The sequence below is a fragment of the Pagrus major genome, chromosome 20 (assembly GCF_040436345.1).
Source record: "Pagrus major chromosome 20, Pma_NU_1.0".
Taxonomy (NCBI): Eukaryota; Metazoa; Chordata; class Actinopteri; order Spariformes; family Sparidae; genus Pagrus; species Pagrus major.
Genome location: NC_133234.1, coordinates 4,226,598 through 4,239,446, shown reverse-complemented (window position 1 = coordinate 4,239,446; position 12,849 = coordinate 4,226,598). Strand labels below are relative to the sequence as shown.

Here is a 12,849-nt window from a genome sequence, read left to right as displayed (position 1 = left end):
CATTTAGCTCTCTGTTTTTGTAGCAAAAAATGTTTATCCACTGCACCTGACACAAATATTCAAGTGTTCTGACTTTCATCTATTGATTTACTGTTTCATAATACAAGTGTTGTGAAGCCCTTTGAGAAACTGACTGTGATAAAGCTCAGTGCAGTTAAACTTGACTTGTCTGCACCTCTTTCTGTGCAGCACTACTACTCAGTGCGGATCTTCCCTGGTCAGGAGCCAAGCAGTGTTTGGGTGGGCTGGGTAACCTCTGACTTCCATCAGCATGACCCAGGCTTTGAGTTGCACAATGTCCGAACTGTCACTGTCACCCTGGGAGACGAAAAGGGCAAAGTTCATGAGAGGTTAGTCAACTTGCAAACAAACCCATATCCTGGGGTTAATTCTTATATTTGTATGATTTTATGTTGAGCAGGGATCATTCCAGCTAAGGACTTGATCATGTGTTTTCAGTTACATGGTTTGTCTGTGTGTTCTGCAGTATAAAGCGCAGTAACTGTTACATGGTGTGGGCTGGAGAAAGCAGCAGTCCTGGTCAGGGGAGGAACAATAACGGTTTAGAGATCGGCTGTCTGGTCGACACAACAAATGGACTGCTGACCTTCACAGCAAATGGGAAAGAGCTCAGCACATACTACCAGGTAAATATTAAATATGTTACAAGTTTTTGAAAGGTCCTTTTCTGCCATTCCTGCCTCTGTCTTCTTCTCTCTTGTCAGCGTAGAATCTGTGGCACCTTTTATTTAACTTCCTACATCAAAAAGTGCCTCCTTCCTTCCTGCCTTGTTTTTATATTGTCAGCAGTTTAGCACCAGCTAAATTAAAACCACATTCTACTATCTTTTAATACATATTAAAGTCCGACTGAAACTAAACTGCATGCATTTGCATAACCAGTCAGAATGCAGCTGGCTCTCTACAGAGAAGTTCATGTAACCAATCAAATCATTTCATTTCAAGCTGTATTTGCATAAAGCAGTGACATCATTGGCTGATAGTGACAACTTAATTCAAGTATTACACATACTGTGTAAAGTGTGTTTATAGGTATTGGGGAGTACTACTGCATATGTGAGAAAAGTAGTATAAGAACCTTTTGTGGCTTCAGGGGAAGCTGCATATAATCTGATAAATTGCCTCCAATGATGTCACTCAATGACTAAGTTGCATTGTGGATAATGTAGGCTCCGGGTTTAAAAAGGAAGAAGAATGTGTGGAATAACAATGGCGGTATCTCTGGTCCTGCTGTATCGTTTATCCTGCTGTTGAATCCAACAGTGTTATAGGAGTGCAGTGGACTGCTTTTCAAAACCTGGTGCCTACATTACCCACAATGCAACTTAACCACTGAGTGACATCACTGGAGGCAATTTATCAAACTACATGCAGCTTCCTCTGGAGCCACAGAAGACTTCATACTACTTTTTTTCAACATATGCAATAGTACTCCCCAACATCTGTAAACACACTTTAATGTTTAAAATTGGTGGATTTACTCTTTATTAATCTGACATTAGGCTGAGACATGACAGAGAGACACAGACAACCCACATTAGCTTTCTAGCTACTGTGTCTTTCTTTTCTCCAACATGAACACACTTTATTTACAACTTGTCTTGTTGAAAATGTAACCAAACAAACATAAACTAGGAGAGAGTGATCTAAAAGTGTAAGGCTAGGTAGCTAATTCGCTCATCAGCTGTAGCACATTGAATAGGTTCAAAACTTGGTGTCTAAACTGATCTGATCATGTGAAAGCTAACTTTTATGGTCATTATTTTAGCACTGCTAACAAAACCCTGTCTGTTCTTCGCTTATAAGTTACTGTTACCAGAGCTGTCTCTCTATTTTGCCTCCAATTAATGAGGTACATAGATATACATCCACTCATTAAACATTTTTAAACCTGATTTTTGACTGCAAAAAAGGTGTGACTAATTATGATTGTTTTTTGTACCTAGCTAAACACTCTGTCCTCTCCACAGGTGGAGCCCAGCACTAAGCTGTTCCCAGCAGTCTTTGCCAAGGCCACCAGCCCCAATGTCTTCCAGTTTGAACTGGGACGTATTAAGGTGAGAGTGACACACATACAGCTTCATCATCAAAAAAACAACAACTGTGATGTTGTTTTAGCTGTCTTCCTGATTTCCTACCAGGTATGGGAGGTTGATTCTGACCTCAGTGCTGAGGAGCACTGCATTTCCTGTTACTGCTTCATAATAACAGCCTTCTAGTGGAGGACAGAAGTTTAATTACCCGATTTGTTTGTTGAGACTTGGTTTTAAAACCCCCCTATTACAATTTCCTATTTAGGGTTTGTGACATCCTACCGGTCTGTTGTTGACACTCTGTTCCAGAAGAGGGAGCTTGCAATCAATATAATTAACAAAGAGAATGAGTGCAGGGGATCTGTCTTAAATCCTGTGACTACACTGAGCAAAATACTCAAAATTCAAAGTGAGCATTTTTGAAAACATTGGGGTAATACTTTTATCTCATGACCACACCCTACAGTGTCTTATGTTACGTCATGTCAGTTTGGGATGTCCACAGTGTCCTCGTTGGTCTGTCCAGCTTTGTCTGATGTGATGTTGTATCATTGTTAACCTGTCTCCTGTCAGAATGTGATGCCTCTCTCAGCTGGTCTGTTCAAGAGTGAGAGGAAGAATCCAGTTCCTCAGTGTCCTCCACGGCTGCATGTCCAGTTTCTCACTCCTGTTTTATGGAGTCGTGTTCCAAACCACTTCCTCAAGGTAACAACTCCTAACTATTTATAGTAGGCTTGCATTAACTGGCTATTTCTGGGGGCTTTTTTTATAGCTTTTTTTGGGTGACAACAGAGAAATGTATTGTGGTCCTGGAAATGTAGGGATGCAAGGGCTGACTGTAATGAAAAGAAATATAGATTGTACAGAGTGTTACAGTTTGACCAGCTTCTGTCTTAAATCCAGCCTAATTTTTTTTTCTTTTTCAGGTGTCAGCATCCAGAGTGAATGACAGACACGGCTGGCTGGTCCAGTGTAACAAACCTCTGCAGTTCATGTCTCTGCACATACCTGAGGAGAACAGGTGGAGTACCAATGCACGCACGCACACGCGCACACACACACACACCAATTTGTCCTCCTACTCTCTCATTTCTCATGCAGTATCTCTGTGTGTTGTCTAGGTCGGTGGATATCCTGGAGCTGTCAGAGCAGAAGGACCTATTAAAGTTTCACTACCATACCCTCAGATTGTACTCCGCAATCTGTGCTCTGGGAAACAATCGAGTGGCTCATGCCCTCTGCTCCCACTTAGACGAATCACAACTCCTGCTGGCTATAGAGAATAAGTACATGCCAGGTAACACTTACATTGTATGAAGTAGAGGCCAGGCGATAGTGATAACCTGTCCTTCAAAATGTACTTAAAGGATATGGTTGGAATTACTCTCTAATTTTCTTATTGTCAAAAAGTCCCAAGATCCCAAGCCAGCAATGGCTTAGTATGTGAATTTCTTTTTTTTTCTTTTTCAGTCATTTTCTCAAACAGCTGGCCATTGTGGGTTTAACAACCGTTACTCAAACAGAGGAAATGGTGGTCATAGCTTTTGAAGCTTCTGTGGCTAATTGCCATCATTTGAGTTCGAGGAATTGGAGGTGAACCCATGGCCTCAGAAAGGGAGTAATTTCCAAATGCCTGAAGGTATCTCGTTCATCTGTGCAAACAGTAGTATGCAATTATTAAAATGAAAATCTTGGTATCAAAATTTAGAATAATCAGGGATGGAACCTAACTAGGTACAATTTACCCATGTACTATACTTAAGTACCATTTTGAGGTACTTTACTTGAGTTCTTCTGTTTTCTGCTACTTTATAATTCCAGCCCACTACATTTATATGCTAACTTTAGTCACTTTGGAGTTTCAGATTATTCAGTGTTGATAGGATATTATTTGTTATGTGTAACTAATCAGATAGTGTAGTGGGCGGGACATTGAGGGAGACCACAGAGTGGTGACAAATGTTGAATATTTGTTATGTTTAGGGGTAAGGCTAGGAGAGGACCCAAGCGCAGACACAAAGGAACACACACAGGAGGCAGTATAGGGGGGAAACAAAAGGCGAGCTTTTAATAAGCAAAGCTGAACTACAGACAATGGGGAATACATAAAACTAAAATGAGACCAGAAGACAAAAACCAAAGTAGCAACAAAAGGCTAAAGCACAGTACAAATCAAAAAAGAAACCAAAACTACAAACATACCAAACGGGAGACACGAGGAGTCACAGGAGGAGACACTGGGGAGGAAGCTGGTGGGGAACACAGGACATCACAGAGAAACACGGACAAACACAGAGGAAGACAGACCAAGACGGACACAGGCTAGGCTAACACACGCTAAAGTGGAGAAGGTCGGGAAGGCACGGAAACAGGAACGGGACATCAAAGGATGCGACACGAAGCAACACGGAGGGAAACGAAACGATCTGACAAAGACATGAGGGAGAACAAAGGCTATATACAGAGACACTAATGACGGGACGAGGTACAGGTGGAGTGAGGACTAGTGATGTGTCGGTCGCGAACGAAACGGCTCTTAGAGCCGGCTCTTTGAAGTGAACGATCGGAGCCGGCAAAAATTTTGATTTCAGAGGTGGGGGGGACACAAGTTCTTCTAGTTTTCTATTGCTACTTTTAAGTTTACTGTTCACTTTTTTGGTTTGAATGGTTGTAAAGCATGTAGCAAAACATTATCACCCAATTCTGTGTTTCACCTTGTTAGTCTACTTCACTCCAACTCAGTACCACCAATTTTACAGTTATTTTTGGAATATATGGTAAACAGACCTCATTTCTGCTCTTCCATCTTGTGCTCCTTTACTGCCTGAGCATCTACTGACCCCTGGTTGCTGCTGATCCAGCTAAGATAAACATAACAAAAGGTCGAATATCTATGAGCAACTTATAATTTACTTAATTACAATAATGACAAAAAATATTGCCAAATAAACTAGTTTATGTCACTCCCTCCCTACTGTGAGTTCCTGACCCAGCTCATGAACTCACTGCTTAGTCGCTACTATTTCTTACCAATAAAATAATACATTTACACATTTACACAGACTTTTTAGTACACCGGCCTCAATATAAAACTGTACCTGGCCAGTTTGCTTCTTTCATCTGACAAAATATATAGATGCATGGTGTTTGAACTTTGAAAGCTCTGATACAGATTATCATCACCCTAACATTTGTCACAATGCTTAATCTCATGACTAACATATGTTTATTCTTTCAACCTCACCTGTGAGCCTCCAGCCTCTCCTCCTACATCTCCTCCAGCCTCTTCTCCTCCATCTCCTCCAGCTTCTCCTCCTCTACCTCCTCCAGCCTCTTCTCCTCCATCTCCTCCAGCTTCTCCTCCTCTACCTCCTCCAGCCTCTTCTCCTCCATCTCCTCCAGCCTCTCCTGCTCTCCCTCCTCCAGCCTCTTCTCCTCCATCTCCTCCAGCCTCTCCTCCTGTATCTCCTCCAGCCTCTTCTCCTCCATCTCCTCCAGCCTCTCCTCCTGTATCTCCTTCTGCATCTCTACTATCCATCACCTGACAAAAATATATTGATGCATGACATAAACAGTGGGACAATTTGGGGTGCAACAATCATCAATTTTGATGATACGGTTATAGAGGAAAAAACTTAGTTTCACAATTATCATGAGTCTGGATGTATAAAATCAAGTGGATATGCTGCTTTATTGGGAGCCAGTTGCAGGATGGGTGTAACGCATTTCTTTGAGTAACTTACACTTTGACTTCTAAAGAAGTCTCTTATGTCCACTTTTCTTTTTTATAGACATCCAGGCTGCGCCTAATTACCAAACACACATACACACGCACGCACGCACGCACGCACGCAAGCACGCATATACGCACATGGACACAGATTCAAACGTTAATGTAAATGAAACCTCTGATATTACAATCCTTCTAGCTGTCGTGACCCAGGCAGCACAAATGCCCAATTTACCGTGGCAGATTAATAAGGACTCCTGGGCAACTAGCAGACCGGTGTGCAAAAACTTACCTGGTTGACCATTATGACCATCGTTATGTTTGGAGAAAAGAGAGGAAGGCTTGCAAGCTGAAGAAAACCATCCCATTCATGAAGCACAGGGCTGGCAGCATCATGTTGTGGGGGTGCTTTGCTGCAAGAGGGACTCGAGCACCTCACAAAACAGATGCGTCATGAGGAAGAAAATTATGTGAATATACTGAAACGACATCACAAGACATCAGCTTGGAGGTTGAGGAAGCTGGGAGGCTTGGTTGCAAATGAGTCTTCCAATTGGAGAATGACCCCAAGCAAACATCCAAAGTTTTTGCCAAATGTGCTTAGGACAAGAAATTTAAGATTTCTATTTTTTCTAGGGACAGGCTCTAGAAGATATATTAAGTTCCAACTAATGAGGTTGGCCTTTTCTGTAGTCTTTGATGTGATTTACCTATTATAGACAGCTCCCACAGTGTATTTCCTTAACGTTTTTTCCCCATAAGTAATTCTTCATCATATGGTTGTCTCAAGTTATAGTTTGTCATAATCAGCTTCTTCGTAGCCTAGATTTGTGTGTATATATAGTCATGTGAAAAAATTAGGACACCCTATGAAAGCCTGTATGTTTTTTTTACATATTTGGATATATGGATATTTAATATAAATTTTAACAATACTGAGAGATTCAAGTAATATAACTAAACAATTAAAACTGAAGAAAAGACTTTTCAAAACTTTCTGTAAAATGTCGTTTTAAAAAAATGTAATTTCTGGTGAGGAATAAATTCGGACATCCCCACATTTATTCCCACTAAAAATGGCTAAAATCACACACAGGTGTATCACATCAGGTGCACATGATTAGAACATCGTTACTCATTTTGAAGGAGGCTTGCACTATTTAAACCTCAGACATTTACTTTGGTGTGCTCCTGACTGTTGAAGTGAGAGTAAATGAGCTGTCTGAGGCCTTCAGAAAGAAGATTGTAGCAGCTTATGAGTCTGGTAAGGGATTTAAAACGATCTCAAAAGAATTTGAAATCAGCCATTCCACTGTCCGGAAAATAGTCTACAAGTGGAGGACATTCAAAACAACTGCCAACATGCCCAGGTCTGGTCGTTCAAGCAAGTTCACCCCAAGAGCAGACCACAAGATGCTAAAAGTAGTCACCAAAAACCCTAAAATGTCATCATGGGACCTACAGCAGGCTCTTGCTACCATTGATGTGAAAGTGCATGCCTCTACAATCAGAAAGAGACTACATAAGTTTAACTTTCATGGAAGGTGTGCAAGGAGGAAACATTTGCTCTCTAAGAAAAACATGAAGGCCAGACTGAAGTTTGCCAGAGAGAACGTAGACAAAGAGCAGGACTTCTGGATTAATGTTCTTTGGACAGATGAGTCTAAAATTGAATTATTTGGACACCAGAACAGAGGACATGTTTGGCGTAAACCAAATACAGCATTCCAGGAAAAGAACCTCATACCAACTGTGAAGCATTGAGGTGGATGTGTCATGGTTTGGGGATGCTTTGCTGCAGCAGGATCTGGCCAGCTCACCATCATAGAATCCACCATGAATTCTACTGTGTATCAGAGGGTGCTTGAGGAACATGTGAGACCATCTGTAAAAAAAATAAAGCTGAAGCAGAACTGGACCCTGCAACATGACAATGACCCAAAACATACCAGTAAATCCACCAGGGACTGGCTGAAAACTAAGAAATGGAGAGTCCTGGAATGGCTGAGTCAAAGCCCAGATCTTAATCCCATTGAGGTGCTGTGGGGTGATTTGAAACGGGCTGTACATGCAAGAAACCCCTCAAACATCTCACAGCTGAAAGAATTCTGCGTTGAGGAGTGGGGCAAACTTTCCTCAGACCGATGTCAGAGACTGGTAGATGGCTACAAGAAGCATCTCACTGAAGTTATTTCAGCCAAAGGGGGTAACACTAGCTATTAGGGGGTAGGGTTTCCTAACTTTTTCCTCAGTTAGAATACGCATTTTTGTTGATATCTTTTGTTTAATGAGTAAAACAAGCTAAATTTTAGTTTTTTACCTGCAATTAAATCACTTTCTTTTCCAGTGATAAATAAAAACAAGATAAGACATCGATATGTGGACATTTCTAAATAAAAAACTGAATATTTAATGGGGTGTCCTAATTTTTTCACATGACTGTGTGTATATATATATATATATATATATATATATATATATATATATATATATATATATATATATATATATATATATGTATATATATCAGTATATATGTGTGTGTGTGTATATTGCCTAATTTTGTCCTTTTTGTTCAAGGACAGGGACATTAAGCTCTAACCTACTTTTGTACTGTTATACTATTTCTATTGTGAACATACAGGCATTGATTGATATATTCATTTTTCCTGTTATGATGTTTTAAAAAAATGGTTTTCATTCAGTGGCATAGATTTGTTGGTCCAGGTGTGTTTGATGGGATTTTGAGTGATGTCTGTCTGCGGTGTGGCCTATTTGGTCCACACGAGTCCACAACCCCACTTAAGACAGCCTCCCCCACTGTCTTTTAAGATAACTTGATGAAGGTCTGAGTACCGAAACATTGTTGTCATTAAACTTGATTGTAAGTGAAGTGGACAGTGTGCTGGAGTTTTTTTTCCCTGATTTTGTCGGCTCTCGGTCTTCTCCTACGCACCTGTCGGTCTTAAGGTGTGCAAAAGCTGTGCTCTAAGATACTGACCATCACAAAGCCCTGACCTCAAACCAAAAAACACCACACCTGACTCGGTAACATGAATTTTGTCAGGAGGAATGGGCCAAAACTCTGACAACTTTTTGTGAGAAGCTTGTGGAAGGCCACCTGAAATGTTAAATGTTTCAAAGGTATTGCTACCAAATAATAAGTGTATGTAAATTTCTGACCTCAACTGTAAATGGTATGTTTAAGGGTTTATGTTGAATGTTAAAAGCTTTTTTAATGTCTGTCTCTCACCCACAGGTTTGCTTCGTGCAGGCTACTATGACCTCCTCATCGACATCCACCTGAGCAGCTATGCCACGGCTCGCCTCATGATGAACAATGAGTACATTGTTCCCATGACAGGCGAAACCAAGAGCATCACCCTGTTTCCAGATGAGAAGAAGAAACACGGCCTACCAGGCATTGGCCTCAGCACTTCCCTGAGACCCAGAATGCACTTCTCATCCCCGAGTTTTGTCTGTGGGAGCGGACCATCGTATCGTAATAACGGAGGATCAGGAGACTGTTTCCAGTACAGCCCTGAATTCCCCTTAGAAATACTGAAAATTAAAACCATCGAGATGCTAACAGAGGCTGTGCGGGAGGGAAGCATGCATGTACGGGATCCAATAGGAGGCAGCACTGAGTTTCTCTTCGTCCCCCTCATCAAGCTGTTCTACACCATGCTAATCATGGGAGTTTTCCAAAATGGAGATCTGAAGAACATCCTCAGACTGATTGAACCATCTGTGTTCTCTGAGAGACGAGAAGGGCAGGAGGACAAACATGTGTCACATGAGCTGGAGGTGGTGAAGGTGTTGGAGGCTGAAGGAAGAGGAGAGGATGGAGGGAGGACCATGCCTAAAGAAGGACTGCTACAGATGAAGCTACCAGAGCCTGTTAAACTCCAGGTGACACTCACTAAACTCTCTTAGTTTGTTTTACTATATCAGATCAGTGGTGTATTTGACGTATATGTGGTGTGTCATTGATTTCTGTCAGTGTTTTCTTTTGTTAGATGATAGTCAATACTGTGGAATTCATTGTAGTTTAACATTTTTTTATTCGTCTTATTTAAAGATAACAAAGCTCTTTCTAAATTAACGGAAAACTCACTGTAGAATGGTATGTCATACAGACAACATTAAATAACAGTAAAAATAACCCAGCTTCTGGTTCGTCCTCAAACATCCACGCACCAGGACAATATGGGCGTTAAGATTTGAAGCAAATTAAATCAACGATTACCATGACCAAACAACAGTGCAAAAACAAAAGAGGAATCTCATAGTCTCTCATGTGCCAGATGACCCCCCCTAATACAGAGTGAAAAGTACAGCAAAGCTTCACTGAGTTCAGTTCAACGAAAAAGCAAATGGAAAGTTTATTTGTACAAAACACTGATGTGGTACCAAAACACCAGATGACCAAGATTAGTTTTGTGTGTGTCATACTAAAACATTTCATCAACTTGATGAATGACAAAACAAGCTTTGTATTTCAGAGGTTGAACCATGTATGCAGCAGAGAGAGGTAAGTTAATTTAGCTGCAGACAAGCTGGTAAACATTATATGTGCTCCCTAAAGGGCCGTCCATACTAAGAACAATAACTATAACAATTACTATAAATAGATTGTTTTAAAAAGGATTCTAATTGAAGTGGATGGCAGAGGTCTTACAGCAAGTGTAAAATAGTGGTAAATTATATAACTGACATCACTTTTAGAGTGAATTGTTGAATGATAGATTTTGATTTGTTGTGTTTCTATCTGAATTTACAGGACCATCAATTAGCTTGATTTTGGGGACATTTTCCACAAAATAGTGATGTCGGAGTGCTTATAATATTGGTTTCTAACTAATTTAACACTCATATAAGGTATATTAAGCTGCAAACTAACATAAAAAACACAAAAAAAGTGATTTTATCTGAGACAACCTACCACAAAATCTTTGTGGGGTCTGATGGGGTCTTTGAAGTTCGTTTTGTCTTTATCATCTTTGATAATCACCAGGATAATTGATGTTGACTCATACATAATAATGAATAAAATGTGTCTTCAAAAGTAGAAAACTTGGGGCACCGATTAGCTCAGTTGGTAGAGCGGGTGTTCCATGTACAGAGGCTTTGTCCTTGCTGCAGCAGCCCTGGGTTCGAGACCCAGCCTGGGGCCCTTTGCTGCGTGTCACCAACCCTCTCTCTCATCCTGTTTCCTGTCATCTCTCAAGCTGTACTGTCAATAAAACCATATAAAGGCCAAAAAGAAGAAAACTCCTGTAACAGTGTTGGATTCTCCAAACTGCTCTAATCTTTGAAGAATTCCATAAAACCATTTTCCTTTGTTTTTTTTGCTGCTGTGTTTTTCGTTTGTTTGTCTGTCTGCACAATGCACAGCAGTAGCAGATCATCAATATCCATCACCCTGAGCTTACAACACAGCTGGAGGTGCAGCATGTGCTTGTTGCTACGGTGTACAGAACTTCATCGTACACTTGTGTGGATGCGCACATCGTTATTGTTATAGTAATGTTTATAGTGATCGTTCTTCGCTTGGATGGCTCTGCAATTTATTGTGCGTAGGAAACAAATATATTTCTCTGCCATATCACTTCTAATTTTAAAAGAACCTCTCAATCAATGCAATCAATTTTAGGCTGAAATTAACACTGCTCACAAATGTCCTTTATTATCGACACATAAATATGTTGGAATTTTTATGGTGAAAAATCAGCTAGATGTAAAAGTAGAACACATTTTTTAGAACGTAGAACACATGTTATTGTTGGTATAATGAAAGACTGCCCAGATGTTTTAAAATCCACAATCAGAACTAGAAGATAAGGATTAAAGCATTAAAGAGAGAAAATAGCCGCAGCTATTGGAATAGCCGCAAGTGTATAGTTATAGATTCACATTTTTGGTTTTCTTTGCCTTAAGGTTTTAACAATTCCTAAGCAGTACTTGAATCTGCAAGGACACTGCACTGACAGTGACACAAAAGCTTCATGAGAGAAGGATGCACTGTGTAGTAAAACCTTATCACACTCTTTTTCTTATTTATCCCATTTGTTTATCATAATATCTCCTTGACGCAACATTATGTCTGATTGTATGTGTCTTGTCTTTGTGTGTGTGTGTCTGTGTAGATGTGCCATGTGCTGCAGTACCTGTGTGACTGCCAGGTGCGTCATCGTATCGAGGCAGTGGTGGCCTTCTCCGATGACTTTGTGGCCTGTCTCCAAGACAACCAGCGGTTCCGCTACAATGAGGTGATGCTGGCACTCAACATGTCTGCAGCCCTCACCGCCAAGAAGACCAAAGAGTTCAGATCTCCTCCACAGGAACAGGTAGGAAGACCACTGAAGAAGAAAGAGGCTGGGCTGGAGGACAGAGCAGTAAAAAAGAAGAGGTTGTACTACTAGGAGTAGAGCAGACTGCAGAATAACAGTGTAGTGTAGAAAAACTGTAATCATACACTCTTCTATTCTGTACTGCTTTGGCTCTTCCTGCACTGCAGAACCCAAGTCAAATAGCACCAGGGGGACATGTTTTTATCATCCCAATCATAAAACTATGGCCACATGTATGTTGGATTTCTGTGATGTGATCCAAATGGTTGCTGTAGAAGTATATAATGAACAGGACTCATTACAGTCACACCCACATGTGTTTCTACAGATCAACATGCTGCTGAACTTTAAGGATGAGAAGCAGGAGTGTCCCTGTCCTGATTACATTCGAGAACAGCTGCTTGACTTCCATGAGGACCTGATGAGACACTGTGGTAAAGTACCATTCAGCTTCACCTTCACTAATATTCCACATATAGTATGCATGGTGTACTGATTTCTCCATCCTGCCAGGTATAGAGTTGGATGAGGAAAGAGGCATAGATGGTGACAGTGACTTTACCATCCGAGGTCGACTCATGTCATTGGTGGAGAAAGTGGCTTACCTGAAGAAGAAGATGGCCAACCTACCAAAGGAGAAAAAAGACAGGCAACCCAGTAAGTCCTATACAACCAGCTAATTCACAGACAGTCCACCTGTCCAGAGACTATA

At 40.8% G+C, this 12,849-nt stretch overlaps 1 protein-coding gene across 1 annotated transcript in view; it reads left to right on the top strand.

The window, feature by feature from the left end:
• Positions 1 to 12,849, top strand: part of ryr2a (ryanodine receptor 2a (cardiac)) — a 190,202-nt gene that overhangs the window by 80,519 nt on the left and 96,834 nt on the right. Inside the window, exons 34-43 of the mRNA XM_073490144.1 lie at positions 190 to 350; positions 488 to 647; positions 1,992 to 2,078; positions 2,628 to 2,759; positions 2,981 to 3,075; positions 3,176 to 3,351; positions 9,044 to 9,696; positions 11,934 to 12,134; positions 12,466 to 12,571; positions 12,651 to 12,794. Coding sequence (XP_073346245.1) covers positions 190 to 350; positions 488 to 647; positions 1,992 to 2,078; positions 2,628 to 2,759; positions 2,981 to 3,075; positions 3,176 to 3,351; positions 9,044 to 9,696; positions 11,934 to 12,134; positions 12,466 to 12,571; positions 12,651 to 12,794 — 1,915 coding nt within the window. The remainder of the gene's footprint in view (positions 1 to 189; positions 351 to 487; positions 648 to 1,991; positions 2,079 to 2,627; positions 2,760 to 2,980; positions 3,076 to 3,175; positions 3,352 to 9,043; positions 9,697 to 11,933; positions 12,135 to 12,465; positions 12,572 to 12,650; positions 12,795 to 12,849) is intronic.